At 35.8% G+C, this 17,528-nt stretch overlaps 2 protein-coding genes across 2 annotated transcripts in view; one reads left to right on the top strand and one right to left on the bottom strand.

Annotated features, from left to right (window-relative positions):
* Window positions 1-4,067, top strand: part of LOC129757573 (pickpocket protein 28-like) — a 29,116-nt gene extending 25,049 nt beyond the window's left edge. Inside the window, exons 5-7 of the mRNA XM_055754847.1 lie at window positions 2,550-3,129; window positions 3,197-3,473; window positions 3,567-4,067. Of these exons, the coding sequence (XP_055610822.1) occupies window positions 2,550-3,129; window positions 3,197-3,473; window positions 3,567-3,767 (1,058 nt within the window). The 3' untranslated portion in view covers window positions 3,768-4,067. The remainder of the gene's footprint in view (window positions 1-2,549; window positions 3,130-3,196; window positions 3,474-3,566) is intronic.
* Window positions 3,852-5,109, bottom strand: LOC129757574 (mitochondrial fission process protein 1-like). Its single transcript, XM_055754848.1, has 4 exons — window positions 4,928-5,109; window positions 4,666-4,793; window positions 4,485-4,594; window positions 3,852-4,420 (listed from the first exon to the last, which is right to left on the bottom strand). The coding sequence occupies exons 1-4, from the start codon at window positions 4,977-4,979 to the stop codon at window positions 4,252-4,254; spliced, it is 459 nt and encodes a 152-aa protein (XP_055610823.1). The 5' UTR covers window positions 4,980-5,109; the 3' UTR covers window positions 3,852-4,251.
* Between the last annotated feature and the right edge of the window lie 12,419 nt (window positions 5,110-17,528).

The following is a 17,528-nucleotide window of genomic DNA, read 5'->3' as shown; positions in this document are numbered from 1 at the left end:
AGACATCTCGACTTTTCAAATATCCTCGAGTTTTCCCGGCATCTTTTTTAATTTCCGGGTTTTTTCCCGGTTTTCCCGGTTCGCTGGCCACCCTGTGATGTGCATCTTTTTCAATTGCAAATTTCTCCTAAACTAGCTGGCTCTCGATGAAAAACTCTACATTGAAACAATCCTTACATTCCAAACAACCAGTTAGGAAAAGAAATGGCGGTAAAAAATTAAGAAAAAAGAGTTTATTTACAAAAAACCAAAATTTTGTCTCCAACCCATACCTGGGGTAAGTGTGGACGGCTTTAAAAAGACTTGATGTTTACACATTTTTTCAATTTTCTGTCCTTCATCCTTCATGAGTTGTATTATTTAGCTATATTTAGCATTCGGATCATGAAAATTTGGGTAAAGTACTTGTTTGTTCAGTGTTTTTGATAAAATCGGATCTCGTGTGTTGTAACATAAATTACACACAATAATTTAGTATCATGAAATTTTTTCAAAATTTTGGACGGTTCGAGCAATAAAGTAACGTATTCAACCAAGAAAACACAATTTTTTTTTAAAATTTCCTGAGAAATCAAAGGGAAAATCTACCGTCCACACTTACCCCATAAAGCGGGGTAAGTGAAGACACCAGCAGTCCATAACAATTTACGTGATAACTTTTTTCGCTTTGCTTCTATCGAGCTCATCTCTTCAGCTTTTGTAAATAACATGTTCTGCATCACATTGAACGTAATTTTATCAAAATAGCTCCAATGCTGATTTTTTAATGATTTTTTAAAGTTGAACTATACGAAAACCCGTCCACACTTACCCCGGTGTACCTTACTTCTGGATCATATCAGGAAATCGAAACAACACCAGCTGATTATCGACTATTTATACAGATTACTCCTGAAACATAAACTCGCGTTATTGAATTTATTATTCACTCATTCATTACCGCTAAACTTGTTGCTATTTAGGATAGATTTTTTACATAGAGATATAAACAAATTAAAAAGAAGGTAAATCGTCGACTTGATATGTCACTGCTAGATATTACGGTTATACTATAGGCTTATTTTTTACAAATTTATGTTGCAGAAAGATACTAGGAATTATTCATGAAAAATAGGCACTTAGTGATAGTAGTTTTTTTTTTTGTCATCATTACACTAAACAACCTCATGCCCCCGTATTAACTGAAAGCGTCGACTAGGAGCTAATAGGAGTAAGGAAAATAATTTTTATGGTTCACCGTAACACTTGTCAAAAGTGTCTCCCAATTAATTCCTTTTACCCAGTCCCAACCAAAATTAATTTGCTAGGATGCAGAGGTGACCTCGGTCCTAATGCACAAAATAAATCTTTCATCCCTTTCTTTTTTTCCAACCTATCCATTGACTACTAGGACGTGGCCGGCGCCGTTATTGACGTTCAAAGAGAGAGCATTAGTTTTGTGCAGTGTGAATGAGTTGCTTATCCCAAGCACCATTCATTTGACCTCTGAACAAAATTGATGGCCTCGGTCAATCACGGAGTAGCAACGATTGGCGATGTTGAACTTGTTCTACTGAGCCACACCAGCGATCGTGGAACTCGAACTGATTGTAATCATAATTTGATTTTGGAGGAAGTACTCCATTTTCAATAACTATGCATTTTGGGTTTAACGGTTTAAGGTGGATGTGAGTAGTTAATCAAGCTAAGCTAAGCTAGATTACTCCTGAAACATAAACTGTAAAACTATAAATAAATTTTGAAAAACTTTAAAGATGAATCAACTTACGTTTCAAATGTTTTAACAAAAACGGTTTTATTTTCGAAAGAGTTTCTGGTTGTCACGGAAAGATAAACAAAGCTAACGGCTACCCTGATTAAATTTTTGATTTTCGAAAACTGGTAAAGTAATGCTACCTGGTGCCTATCACTCTGGCTCTCATTTTACGTTTCGCGAAGAATGAAAATCGAGTGTCCCGTCTGTTTGTCTGTGATATCGGTATTCCAAATAAGATTGACTTTTATAGAGTTTTTGTCTGCAAATTTCGATATATGTATTATGTACCTGCATTAAAACTTTGGGAAGCATTTTAACACTTCGTGACCTTTTTATTGCCTTTTTTACAAGAATCTCCCCCTTGTTAAAAATGGAAAACATCCGCAAGCTACAATATTTCAGATACGCTGTTCCAATGCCAGATATACTGAAATTCAATTTAAAATCCACATTTAAAACATGGAATTTTAAAAATCTAAAAAAACAACTTAAAACATCTTAAGAAAATTAAATCAACGACCTTTTTTTGGCGATGTCATCATTTTGCAATTGTATGAGATGTACCTACTTCTTTCAAATTTTTGATAGTTAACCGCAATGAAGCGCTTAGGATCAGATGAGTGCAAGTTTCGAAAAAAACGTGCTTCAAAGTTATCCTGAATCTCCCGCTATTGTCTCAAATTTATAGGCTTTGAATAGTTTGTTAATTATTTAATAGTCTGATTGAAATTATAAAAGAAGACACTGAGAAAGCTCTACAATTATCAAAACTAATTTGTTCTAATATTCTCAGGTATTGGAGCACACATGGGCCTAACGGTAGTCCTCGATGCCAACGTGAGTGACTACTACTGTTCCTCGACCAGCTCCTACGGCTTCAAGCTACTGCTGCACAATCCAACCGAAACACCTAAAATGGCCGACTTCGCCAGCTACGTAATGGTGGGCACCGAAAACCGGATCATCGTAACCCCACGCATCAGCGACGCATCCTTCCTGATACGAAAGTTCGTTCAAGGCCAGCGACAGTGCGTATTCGCCAACGAGGCCAATCTGTCGTACTTTAAAACCTACTCGAGGAACAACTGCGAGATGGAGTGCGAAGCACGGTTGATTCAGGAAAACTGTGGCTGCGTGCTGTACTACATGCCGAAGCTGACCGAGGATGTGAAGATTTGCAGCCAAGCCGATGCTCACTGCTACGAGGAGATCCGGACGTCGATTGCTTTTACCTCGAATACGAGCCTGATGTGTACCTGTCTGCCCGGTTGCTTCGAAATAAGCTATGCCATGGACATATCGACGGCCGATTTATGCGTCGGAAAGTTTCAGGTTCGTGAAGAACTGCTGACTCAGAATGATTCTTATGCGAGGTATCGTAATTTTGGGGTATTGTGAGGAACTGACTGATGATCGTTATTTTTCTTTTCTCATGAAAAGGCATAACGTTGCCTTAGTTTACATCTTTTTCAAGGATACCTACTTCAGAAGTTTCTCGAAGGGAGAACTTTTCGGATTCACCGATTTTCTGTCCAATATTGGTGGTCTCCTGGGACTGTTCTTGGGATTTTCAATCATCTCGGTTGCGGAGGTTCTTTACTTCTTGACGCTGCGCCCATATTTTGCCAAACGAAGGGAACGAAAATCGCAGGCTGCAGCGGCCCCCGTCATTCCACGGGATCACGAGCGAGATTTCCACGTATTCTATAATCATGTTGTAGGATTTCGTTACACGTTTTCTAACAAATGGGAATGAGTTTTGGGTAACGGCGTTCGAAATATGTAGCTATGTTTTCGTTTGTTGTTTCAGATGCCGCAAAAGGATACAAACGGAACTCTACCGCAGGCCAGGTACAAAAGCCAGACAGACGGAACAACCACGACCAGAGATTGGCCAAGCGAGCTGAAACTTTTCATAACCAGCCGGGTGGCCATCGCGACTAAATGGGTCGAAAATGCCTTCCGGTTGCAAGAGCCGAAAAAAGTGTCCACTTTCCCCTTTTACGAGTAGATTGTAGAATGATGTTCTTAAGTTTAAATATGGAATTTTCGAGAAAATCTACAGCCAGACGAAAGCTAAACAAAGCTTAACATATCAACGTGGAAGTAAGTTTATTGTTTTCCGTTTTTTTGTTGAGCACCACGAGATGTATCCTTTGGCCCTGTCTTAAATTGACAATATAACAAGCTTAAACCGTAAATCGATCTGTATCACAGCGGTTCCTTTTTCGAAATCTTAGTTTATTTAATAGTTTTGTAGTTTCAAGTGCGTGAATGTTTCCTATTGTGCTGGAGTAAAAGAACGACCATTACCGACTAAAAGTGAAATTGAACTAAGCTTATATCGCTGAGAGTATGTCATTATTACGTAGTTCGAGAAAAAAATAACCATGTCCATTATTGGTTTGCTAAAACTATTGTTGAGAAATGGGTGTGCTTGGCGAAACAAATTTTCTGCCATGGAAACTTCTGTAATACGATTGCTCAAATCTTCGTTATTTAACGAACTTCCTGTAGGATTCATCCATCACAAAGTCCACCCCGTGATCGATGGGATGAATGATGAACGGAATGGCCAGCAATCCGAGGAAGGTCGGGGCCCATTTGCCCAGGGGACCCTTTACCTTGTTAGCAGCAAGAACTTTCTTGGACACCCAACAAATTCTTTGGGAAAAATTAAAAATTCTTTTCAGCGTTATAGTTTAAATGGAAACAAAAATATACTCACCGATTGATTGTGAAACCGGGTATGATGACCGAGGCGAACATTTGCCAAATCAGTGTATCCCCACTGGCAATGGCCGCTCCACGAAGGCCTCCCCCGAGTATTTCCGGTTTCTGTTAACAAAAAAGATTTCATAGAATACAAGAATTCAAAAAAAAAAAAGCATTTAAAAACAGTAACTTACGTTATACTGTTTCCGAGACTTGTCGGCCGTATCGGCCAGGACATAGCTTATAGCCACGGCATAACTGGCATGGACGAATATCTTTTTTATCACCGGCCGGAATGCTTCACCGATTTCATTGGCGTAGCCTGTAATTTAGAAAATAAAATTAGTGGGTATATCTTAAGAATCATACTGGAAAAACCGCAAATCGTTCTCTAACGGTGATGTAACAACTTGTCTGTTCACGGTTTGAAAATTCTTTGCCTACACTCTTACTTACCCAGATATCGCACCGGAGTGTCCCGATAGAGATCCTTCTCCGTCATGGCCATGGATTGGTCAGTAGTTGGCAGTTATCTACACTGTTTTACTACAAAATTAAAAGCTAAATTTGATTATTCAGCTCCGAGTTAATACTGGAAAGCAGAAACGATTCCGCGGTCAGCAAGAGGAACTTTTGTTTACAAATTAACACGGGCGGAACAATTTTTCAAAATGTCGAAACCGACATCCGTAAACGAAAACAAAATATTACACACTTGAAAAATAATACTCACTTGCTTTTAAAATAAAGTTAAAAATATGTTTTGTCAGCATCGATTTGAAAAATAATTTAACAATTTGGGAACAAAAATTGCGGGTCGGAACACTGAATGATGAATCTCATTTCATTCAAGATACACTAAAAAGGTATATAAAGGTATGTATATATATAAAAAAAAACTCAGAATTTTCAAAAATTCCCTCATCAATCAATTCAAGGACAAACCTTGAACAAAAAAAAATAAATTGTCATGATTTTCAGATTTTTGTCGATATCCATCAGATTTTACAATTGTAATTTTTAAAGTTTTTGGCGTTTATGTAATTTTTTTTCATTTTTTGTCATTTTTGTCGTTTTTGTCTCTTTTGGCATTTTTGTCATTTTGGCCATTTTTGTCATCTTTGTCATTTTTGTCATTTTTGTCATTTTTGTCATTTTTGTCATTTTTGTCATTTTTGTCATTTTTGTCATTTTTGTCATTTTTGTCATTTTTGTCATTTTTGTCATTTTTGTCATTTTTGTCATTTTTGTCATTTTTGTCATTTTTGTCATTTTTGTCATTTTTGTAATTTTTGTCATTTTTGTCATTTCTGTCATTTTTGTCATTTTTGTCATTTTTGTCATTTCTGTCATTTTTGTCATTTTTGTCATTTTTGTCATTTTTGTCATTTTTGTCATTTTTGTCATTTTTGTCATTTTTGTCATTTTTGTCATTTTTGTCATTTTTGTCATTTTTGTCATTTTTGTCATTTTTGTCATTTTTGTCATTTTTGTCATTTTTGTCATTTTTGTCATTTTTGTCATTTTTGTCATTTTTGTCATTTTTGTCATTTTTGTCATTTTTGTCATTTTTGTCATTTTTGTCATTTTTGTCATTTTTGTCATTTTTGTCATTTTTGTCATTTTTGTCATTTTTGTCATTTTTGTCATTTTTGTCATTTTTGTCATTTTTGTCATTTTTGTCATTTTTGTCATTTTTGTCATTTTTGTCATTTTTGTCATTTTTGTCATTTTTGTCATTTTTGTCATTTTTGTCATTTTTGTCATTTTTGTCATTTTTGTCATTTTTGTCATTTTTGTCATTTTTGTCATTTTTGTCATTTTTGTCATTTTTGTCATTTTTGTCATTTAAGTCATTTTTGTCATTTTTGTCATTTTTGTCATTTTTGTCATTTTTGTCATTTTTGTCATTTTTGTCATTTTTGTCATTTTTGTCATTTTTGTCATTTTTGTCATTTTTGTCATTTTTGTCATTTTTGTCATTTTTGTCATTTTTGTCATTTTTGTCATTTTTGTCATTTTTGTCATTTTTGTCATTTTTGTCATTTTTGTCATTTTTGTCATTTTTGTCATTTTTGTCATTTTTGTCATTTTTGTCATTTTTGTCATTTTTGTCATTTTTGTCATTTTTGTCATTTTTGTCATTTTTGTCATTTTTGTCATTTCTGTCATTTTTGTCATTTTTGTCATTTTTGTCATTTCTGTCATTTTTGTCATTTTTGTCATTTTTGTCATTTTTGTCATTTTTGTCATTTTTGTCATTTTTGTCATTTTTGTCATTTTTGTCATTTTTGTCATTTTTGTCATTTTTATCATTTTTGTCATTTTTGTCATTTTTGTCATTTTTGTCATTTTTGTCATTTTTGTCATTTTTGTCATTTTTGTCATTTTTGTCATTTTTGTCATTTTTGTCATTTCTGTCATTTTTGTCATTTTTGTCATTTTTGTCATTTTTGTCATTTTTGTCATTTTTGTCATTTTTGTCATTTTTGTCATTTTTGTCATTTTTGTCATTTTTGTCATTTTTGTCATTTTTGTCATTTTTGTCATTTTTGTCATTTTTGTCATTTTTGTCATTTTTGTCATTTTTGTCATTTTTGTCATTTTTGTCATTTTTGTCATTTTTGTCATTTTTGTCATTTTTGTCATTTTTGTCATTTTTGTCATTTTTGTCATTTTTGTCATTTTTGTCATTTTTGTCATTTTTGTCATTTTTGTCATTTTTGTCATTTTTGTCATTTTTGTCATTTTTGTCATTTTTGTCATTTTTGTCATTTTTGTCATTTTTGTCATTTTTGTCATTTTTGTCATTTTTGTCATTTTTGTCATTTTTATCATTTTTGTCATTTTTGTCATTTTTGTCATTTTTGTCATTTTTGTCATTCTTGTCATTTTTGTCATTTTTGTCATTTTTATGTTTTTCAACAATTTAATATTTTTCAGTGTAAAGCTTTGTGTGCACCCCTGCTTTACTGAAAATAAAAAATACCTTATCTTGAGTTGAATTTGAAGTGAGAAATTTTTAATTTAAAATTTAAATTCTTTCATCATTCAATAGTCCTATTTGCCGCTGGTAGTGTTCGTGAAATTATGCTGGTTGATTCACCAAGACTGTTCAGTTTTGGGACAATTAACCTCAAAAAACGACCATGTGTGTCGACCGGCTGCTCGTTTTTTGTACCGAGAGTTTTTGAGGTTAATTGTCTCGTCTCATCTGTACACGCTCAGCAAGTGTGCGTGAGAAATGTCAAAAACAACTCTATTCACTTTCCAATCTTTAGAGTCTGAAACTGGTAACTTTCTGAAATTTTGTTAAAGAAATCACATTTGTTACAAAATTTTTAAATGTTGTTTTTTAGAAATTCCTTATTTTACGTAATTTAACTGAATTAGCATTATGAATGATTGAGTTAATAATTTTCAAATTTGAGTAGTCAACGTCTTCAGTGGCATATTACGATCAAATTTTTGCTCTGTCACTCTGTCATCAGCTGTTTCATTCGAGTAACTCAAACATATTATCCTTTCTCTGTCGCGCAACCGTTCGTTGATCTGGCAACAGTACTTTGTTTTCATTTTTACAGGAACCCATGTGCATTTGTATTGGTGATAACGGATACGTTACAAGCGTTACTAGACCCACACAACTGCAAATCGTTTCGTGCCTTTTCATTCGTTCCATCCTACAACGGGACCTTCGCTGGCTAGAATGAAGCAGCACATCAATCAATGGCGTCCGTGTAGTTGTGTAGGCGCGTTTGGTTTTGTAAAGCTGTGTTTGTCTTTTTCTTCTTTTACCATCGCAGCCAGCCATCAGCCAGCAGCAGCAGTAAATTACCTACATTGCGTTTTTCACTGTCCGTCGTTCGTCGCGTAGCTTTTCGCTTGCGTTCTGGTGAAAATTTGTTCATTTTCGGTGGAAAATTGCGTTTTACGCGATCCGCGGATTCGAAAAAGTGCAAATCGTGATCTGGTGCATCGATTGCCGATGTTTTCGAGGTCGATCCTACGCTGAAAGTGAGTGAAAACAAGGATTGTAATCAAGTTGGTGCCCAATTTATCTTGCTCTGTTTTCTTCCTGCTTGTTCGTTTGCCTTCTTCCATCTTTGATGAAAAAATTGAACAGGCAAAATAATAGGCTCGATTTTGGCTGGATAATTTCGAACTTATTGGTAAATATTATTTTGATATTCATTGGCTCTTATATCATGATTACCTAATTATGAAAAAATAATACGCATTTAAAGTGCATTGTTTATCGAACCTTATACATGTCGCATAACAGCTTACAGAAACTTTGCAGAAAAATTTCGAGAACACAAAATTTAATGCTTAACAGCGAGCATTTTTTCTCCTAAATTGATAAGTTTCTGATTAAAGTTGGTCAGCTTCAATTGCTTAAATATTGAGTCCAGCTCCGGTGATCGTGATTCGTGAGAAAATGTGAGTAGATTCCAAAATGGATCGATTTCCCCACATTCATTAGCTCTAGATTTTCCCATTGCAGCACAATTTTATGAACAATCAATCGTAGGTCGAGCTGGCTTATAAATTGGAAATGGCAGAAAATAGTGCACATTTTTTGCGCTAGCAAGAGCTTCTTTTCATTCCACAAACGCTCAAAGTTACTGGTGCATGAAGAACATCGTCGGCCGGGCAGAAATGAGCTTCAGTACCTCTACTGGAGAGTCGCACTAGAAAGAAAAACCCCTTCATCGTAAAACAAAGATTCGCAATCTAGGAGCTTCCACCCCCCGGTTCCAAAAAAAAAAAACAAAAGAAAAAAGCAAATTATCTAAACCTTCAAATTAGGGGTTTTATTTTGTGTGGCATCTTTTCTGTACTCGGAACCCTTGTGTGGCGCATTTATATCAAACTAGTTCTTGTGGAAGACAACGAAACCAACAAATGAAATCGAGCGAATCGTAAGAAAGCGAAATCCAAAATGAATACCAAGAATATTCAATAAAAACATTCGACCTTAACAGCACTGCCGATGGTCAAAGAACCACGTCTAGCTGATCGGTACTCCTCACAAGTACACGTAGAATGCAAGTTCTGTTGGCAGAATGTATGTACGCGATTTTGAAAACGTCTACAACACAGTCCTGCCACAAAATCCTCCATACAGTTGAGGTTTGGTTCGCTGCCATCCAATGAAAAAAATACTACTAACTGAGCCAACAAACTATACCTGTGCAAAACAAGAGGACAAGCAAGGCGCACACTATCGACGAGTATGGTGCCGTCAGTCAACCCATACCCGAGCGAGAAAAGCTTGAAACCATTAACCATTCAGACTTTGGAATCGCCTGACCGACTGTTGCTGATTGGAGATCGGTTTGGCTAAGAAAGGCGCCTTCGGTTGTCATTTTATTCCGTTTATTGTTTTCGAAACAGGAGGACTTTTCGTTGAGGCTTTAATCTTCTGGGTGGCACTAGTAGCTAGCGCCAGTAGAACGACTAGATGTAATGTATCTCAATGATGGTTAGAAAAGTTTGTTTTATATTTTAATCTTAAATTTTGCAAATTAAAAAAATCAACTTTTTTCTTTTTATTTCATAGTACCTATTATAAGTTTTTGCGACCAAAACCTTTAATTTTTAAACAAGTTAACTTGTTTATGGTTAAACTTTTTTTTAACTGCTTCGCGTTCAATGATTGTATACTGTCATTTGGCTCAATGCCGTTCGACATAAAAATCGTTTGGCACATTAGTGGTTTGGCATAATGGTAGTTTGGCAAAATAATCGTTTTGCATAGAACAAAAGGTAAAGCATTTATCTCTTCCATATCTTAATGACTTGAATGACTAAATAAATAAAACCGGAAAGCAATTGGCTAATAATAACCTCATTGGTGGAAACTAAATTAATATTGAACTAAAGAATTTAATAAATGACATAAAGCCTCCTCACGCTGCACGTTAGAACTAAAACTATGTAGTTCCATACGCTTCGCAACGCAGCCCTGACAATTGGATTGTCCCTAGCTTTGGGTAAACCTAGAAACACGGAGCCTTTCTAGAGCTTCGCATGAACCTAGGAACCGTCAAATTAAAAAAATGTATGAAGATATTTCGATGGTCACAGTTTTTTGAATAAAAAAAATCTTACTTTTTTTAAAACAGTCAAAACTCGAGTAGTTATTGTAATTCAAAAATAAATAAAATGCCTAATGATACTTTAAAAATGTAGAAAACCTTTCCGTTATTATTTTTCTTTCATAATAATAATGTTATGAAACAAAGAAATAAAGTGGCCCATAATACTCCACTTTCCCCTACTTTTTCCTGGTTCAGCTGATTTACGGTCTGAGTGTAAAATGAACAGAACAAAAATAGAAAAACCAATAAAGAGATTTGTGAGTTAACGAAAATGAGCCAGAAATATTTTTTTACTTACTTTTTCCAGTAAATCTTGTTAGTTATTGTGAAAAATGCAGAGTTCTTCAAGCTGTAAATACATTTTTTGTAACCCACTCACACTTATTTTAATAATTTTTTTATATAAGGTTCGTTGAGTAATTTTACTGTAACGATTCAATATGAATCCGAATCAAAGATTCAAATAAATACTTTTTTTCCGGAAGTCATTGATAAATGGTTCAAATAGAGGTTCCTTATTCCAAATTTGATATTTGCTTGGAAATAAATTTTAAGCAGTTTTGTTCGGACGTTATGCACTTGACCATCGCAGGAAGAATTACAGCCGCAACGAACCAGCTTTCCGTTTTATGAGGGAGGTGAATAATATTAACAGTGTAATAGATCTCAATTTAAGCATCTCGACAATCAAGAAGCTCTATGTGCTATATTTAAGAAATCAACTCTATGTAAGATAATTTTTAAGTAGTTCGGATGACAGGCTTGGCCTATACATACACTGCCGGCCAAAAGTTTGGGATCACAAATGCACATGCAAATTTTGATCGTTCATATCTCAACCGTCTTAGGACATATTGCAAATCTTCTGAACTCATTTGAAAGATAATGAGCAATAGCTATTTCGGAGTTATTTTGCCCATAAATAATGTTTTAGTTTTGCACTTAGAACTTAACCTAAAGTTAGAGCATTTTAAAAAAAAACGCACTCAATATTCAAAGCCGATCATCTCGCGATAGGGTGGACCAAATTTCAAAATTTGAGTTGCATTAGAATTCTTATTCTATACTTCTCAAAATACAATCAAAAAATTTGGTGCAAAAATTTAAGAATGTACTTTTAATTAATAAAGTAGACACTTAGGTTATCGTCCAAAAGTTTGGGATCACCCCTCAGTATGGTGTATTGGCCAAAAACATGCAAATTTATCTCATTCATATCTTTCTCATCTAACATCGTATTGCAGATCTGAAGGGTGCATTTGAAAGCTTAGGAATTGTTGTTTTCCATAAATTCATACAAAAATTATATTTTAAAGTGATAACCATAAACAATTTACTTGAAATTAATTGTTTTTTGAAAATTCACACTTATGATTGTGAATTTTTATGGTTATAGATTTAAAATATAATTTTTCAATGAATTTTTGAAAAAACAACAATTCCTAAGCTTTCAAATGCACCCTTCAGATCTGCAATACGATGTTAGATGAGAAAGATATGAATGAGATAAATTTGCATGTTTTTGAAAAAATGATCCCAAACTTTTGGTCGATACACCATACTAGAGGTGATCCCAAACTTTTGGACGATAACTTAAGTGTCTATTTTATTAATTAAAAGTACATTCTTAAATTTTTGCACAAAATTTTTTGAAAGTGTTTTGAGAAGTATAGAATAAGGATTGGAGCAGGAGCAGCTGCATCGTTCCCAAGAAACACGAAAGTTCTATCAGAAACTCAACGCATCCCGCAAAGGCTTCGTGCCGCAAGCCGAAATGTGCCGGGATAAGGACGGGGGTATCCTGACGGACAATCGTGAGGTGATGAAAAGGTGGAAGCAGCACTTCGATGAACACCTGAACGGCGCACATGCAGGAGATCAAGACGGTGGGGGAAGGTACATCGCCGGCGTAGCCAACGACGAAGAGGAGCCACTCCCAACGATGAGTGAAGTTAAGGAAGCCATTCGCCAGCTGAATAGAAACAAGTCGGCTGGGAAGGATGGCATCGCAGCTGAACTCCTCAAAATGGGCCCGGACAGGTTGGCCGATTGCCTACACCGGTTGATAGTCCGGATCTGGGACATAGAACAGCTACCGGAGGAGTGGAAGGAGGGGGTAATATGCCCCATCTACAAGAAGGGCGACAAATTGGACTGTGAGAACTACCGAGCGATCACTGTCCTCAATGCCGCCTACAAAGTGTTGTCCCGAATCCTACTCCGCCGCCTCACGCCACAAGCAAACAGATTCGTGGGAAGTCATCAGGCCGGCTTCATGGAGGGACGGTCTACGACGGACCAGATATTTACATTACGGCAAATCCTCCAAAAATGCCGTGAACACCAAGTCCCTACGCATCATCTATTCATCGACTTCAAAGCCGCATACGACACTATCGACCGTAACGAGCTATGGAAAATCATGGACGAGAACGGCTTTTCCGGGAAGCTAATCAGACTGATCAAGGCGACGATGGATGGAACGCAGTGCTGTGTGCGGATTTCGGGTGAATTGTCGAGTTCATTCGAATCGCGCAGGGGGCTTCGACAAGGTGATGGTCTATCCTGCATGATGTTCAACGTGGCGCTAGAAGGTGTTATTCGACGAGCGGTGGGCGAAATGCGGGGCACGATTTTCAACAGATCCAGTCAACTTATCTGCTTTGCCGATGACATTGATATAGTCGGCAGATCATCTGCGGCGGTGGAGGAGATCTACCGCAAACTGAAACGCGAAGCAGGAAGGATTGGGTTGATGATTAATACGTCCAAGACGAAGTACATGCTGGCCTGCGGATCCGAGACCGACCGAACCCGCTTGTCTAGTAATAACAAGGTCATGATCGACGGCGACGAGCTGGAGCTAGTCGAAGACTTTGTCTATCTCGGCTCACTGGTGACCGCAGACAATGACACCAGCCGTGAGATCCGGAGGCGAATTATCAGCGGAAGTCGTGCCTACTATGGACTCCACAAGCAACTGCGGTCGAGAAGACTTTGCCCTCGTACGAAGTGTAACCTGTATATGACGCTTATTAGACCGGTTGTTCTCTACGGGCACGAGACATGGATATTGCTCGAGGAGGACCTGCGTACACTCGGAGTATTCGAGCGACGAGTGTTAAGAACCATCTTTGGCGGCGTACAGGAGAACGGAGTGTGGAGGCGAAGGATGAACCACGAGCTCGCGCGACTCTACGGCGAACCCAGTATCCAGAAGGTGGTGAAAGCTGGCCGGATACGCTGGGCTGGACATGTTGCGAGAATGCCGGACGACTGTCCTGCAAAACAGGTGTTCGCTACGAATCCGGTAGGAACAAGACGAGCGGGGGCGCAACGAGCGAGGTGGTTAGACCAAGTGGAGCGTGATCTGGCGAACGTGGGGTGCCCGAGAAATTGGAGAACGGTTGCTATGAACCGAGTGAATTTTAGGAATTATGTTCGTCAAGTTATGTCGTGAGACGGAATACTATGTAAATAATAATAAAATAAATAATAATAATAGAATAAGGATTCTAATGCAACTCAAATTTTGAAATTTGGTCCACCCTATCGCGAGATGATCGGCTTTGAATATTGAGTGCGTTTTTCCGAAAATGCTCTAACTTTAGGTTAAGTTTTAGGTGCAAAACTAAAACATTATTTATGGGCAAAATAACTCCGAAATAGCTATTGCTCATTATCTTTCAAATGAGTTCAGAAGATTTGCAATATGTCCTAAGACGGTTGAGATATGAACGATCAAAATTTGCATGTTTTTTAGTGGGTGATCCCAAACTTTTGGCCGGCAGTGTATATCCTAAATAAATAAATGTTAGTCATATGATTTTAATCGCCGTAATTTGTATGATTATAATTTTAATGGCATGTGCGGCGGAATGAAAACTAGAGAGAATTTATTTATTAGAAATTTGAAAGAAAGTTGGATAGACAGGCATTAGTGCGTCAATAGGAGAATGCTTGATAGGTGTTGAAATTTTAGGCTAGAGGGCATGTTGATGAAAAAAGCTCCCATGAATTGCTCCCGCCTTTGCTCTACACTAGCTAACTATACATGAGAAACTCAGAAAGAGAATTCCCATGTATAGCGAGCCCAGTGGTTTGAGAGCGTGTTTTTACGCGCACTTCAAACACAAACACTAAATAAATAAATAAATAAATAAAAATCAACATAATTTTTGTTTCATCTGTGGAACCAAGTCTATTTGAGGATTTTGTGCCAACTTATAAATTCCTTAAACTTTAAAGTTCAAAGGAAATTTTGCGCTAAACAGGATTGAAGATCGTAACTTTTTATCTTACAAGTGGAAAAGTTTTCTTAAGGTGTCACAACGTATCTGGGCCGAATAAATCTCGGCTATTTTGCCTGGCTAAATCTGGGAATTTAATTTCCAAATTTTCAACCCAGAAACTTGGCAATATCTGGGCAAATGTGGTCAAAGAACAGTAATTATTCAACTTCCAAAACCCCCCACCCCCCATTGAGGGTCCAGAAAAGCAAGCGAGATATTCTACTCTACACTCAAAATTTCAAATTCTTAATAAATTTTTAACCATTGATTAAGGTCGTTCAGGAGTAACAATCTAAACTCAGTGATAATGCCAAAACCTTGAAAACTATTTAATCCCCGGTTCAGAATTCTGCTTCAGTTATTCAAAATTTTCTTGCTTGTTGATAGAAATTCGTTTCCGAACATGAGATTTTACATGAGACTATACTCATTCCAGAGGTTCTGGTTTCATATTACCAAAGTCTTAATTGTATTTCTGTGTTCGGTTTCGGATTCGATTTCCAGATTGAAATTCTTGATTTTCGATTCGAATCATCATTAATAGAAATGAAAAAATGTTTTGAAATTGTTCAAATTTGGTTTGGCATTTCATTAACAATTTGATTTATGATTTTCGAAATTTACATGCCATTTCAATATTTAAAAAAAAATCCATTTATAAAAAAAAATTAGTAACAATCCTGAGTTTTTGTTTGATATTTATTCAAAGTTCTCAAACTCAATTCTTAAGAATCCCAGTTCTTATGCTGAATTAAAACATTATTAAGCTTCGAAATGGTGATTAAGAACTCAGAATTAGGTTTCCATTTCAATCACAATTTCATTCAAATTCGCAAGTTGGATAGAAGTTTAATTAGAATTATTAAATTCAGATCCAAACCCAAAACACCAGAATTAAAATTATAGATTCATAACTGAGAGTCTGAAACAAATTCCATTCTTGGCTAGCAATGAAAATGCTGATTTGAAATCGTTTTTTGTCTGTTTGTTTCAGAAAAGGAAACAGATCCAAAGTTCGAATTCTAAATTCAAGTGCAGAATTTAGATTTTAAACTAATAGGGTAGATAAGAACCTAATGATCACCCGGGGCATAGTAAGCACTTCTCTTTTCTAGAAGAGTACGCAACTTCTGAAATAAATTTTCATGAGGTTTAGTTTCGTACTTTCTATAGAATTAATTTTTCACCAAAAAAGAAATCTCCTTAGTCTTTATAGAAATATTTAAACAAAATATTTAGGTTCTCAAATGACGAAAATATTATAATTTTCAAGCACCGGGAAATAAGCTTTATGATCTTTGAATCATCTTGATCTATAATGTATCTATAATATTCACCATCATTAATTTTTTGAGTCATTTTGAATACCGTAAAATGGGATGAATCGGAACAATTTTAGGACTATTTCCGTAATATTTCTGTTAAATGATGTTCTTTTTGCCCCCAATTTAGTTTAGATGGTGTATTTTGTTGCCCTGAACCAAACTCAATCAACGAAAAAAGAAAGTTGAAAGGGTTTTCAAAATCACTTTTCAAACATTGATTTTAGTTCTCCCCTTAGTGGGGTGAATTTAGTGAGAGTTGCTTGTTTATTGAGAAACTCCTGTACCTACCTACTTAGAAACTGCCCAAACTTAAAAATTTGGTCATTTCAGCTTCCATCATTTGGAAGAAAAATTAGTGTAAAGTTTTTCACTATTTGTGCCGATATTTTTTTGGTTTTTGCAAAATCCCTTTCTTTATCACCAACACTTAAATTTGAAGGAATGTTGATGGTGGTGCCTAACTACAGGGGCAAAAAAAATTAGATTTTTAATTCTAGACTTCCTGCGAAAGCTGGAAGACCTTTTCTTCTAGGAGCATCTTAAAAGTAAATTTTCTTAAGTTCTTCAATATTTTCCACAATCTTGAAAGAGTTAAACACTATTATGAACTCGTGCGATTAACTCCACGATTAGTGGGCAAACCTTGAAGCATCTTTGATTGTAGCAGTAGCAGTAGAGCAGTAGTAGCTCAAACTAAAAAGATTCAATTTATTAGTTAGAGGAGAGTTTTGATAGATTGTACAACTTACAATAAATTATTTTTAAGGGGGGGGTAGGGTCTAACACTTTCAAAAAATCGATTTTTTTATTTTTTTATTTTCTTATTGTAAAACATTTCAAGAATGTTGTGTCAAATTTTCAAGTCAATTGAAGCAAAACTGTAGAAATTATAGGCCTTTATCTCCTCCTATTTAATACTGCAAGAAAGCAAGAGCAGAAACTTCAAACGCGTTTTTCTCGATAGCACATTTTCAAAGTCCGTGGACATCGTCATTTGAAAACTACTTATCCGATTCTTTTCAAATTTGGAACATATTTTCTACATATGAAATACCAGACCCCAACGTTTTTCTTTTTTGATTTTTTTACTTTGGGGAGATTTTATAGGTGAAAAATGGCGGATTTTTAAGTGAAAAATCGTAGTTTTTACTTCAAACAGCCACAAAAATTTCATAAAAATATTTTTAAGTTAAATAAAAACGTTGGGGTCCAGAAAAACATCTATTAAAAATATTTTGCTCTGATTTTTTGAATTCAGATGATTCTGTGCTGAGATACAGTGTCCACCGCAAATCCTGTTTTCTAAAAGACATCCTCGAAAATGCTCCGCCAC

Source organism: Uranotaenia lowii, chromosome 3, assembly GCF_029784155.1.
Source record: "Uranotaenia lowii strain MFRU-FL chromosome 3, ASM2978415v1, whole genome shotgun sequence".
Taxonomy (NCBI): Eukaryota; Metazoa; Arthropoda; class Insecta; order Diptera; family Culicidae; genus Uranotaenia; species Uranotaenia lowii.
The sequence above is the reverse complement of the archived record's forward strand: the minus strand, read 5'-3'. Positions and strand labels throughout refer to the sequence as shown.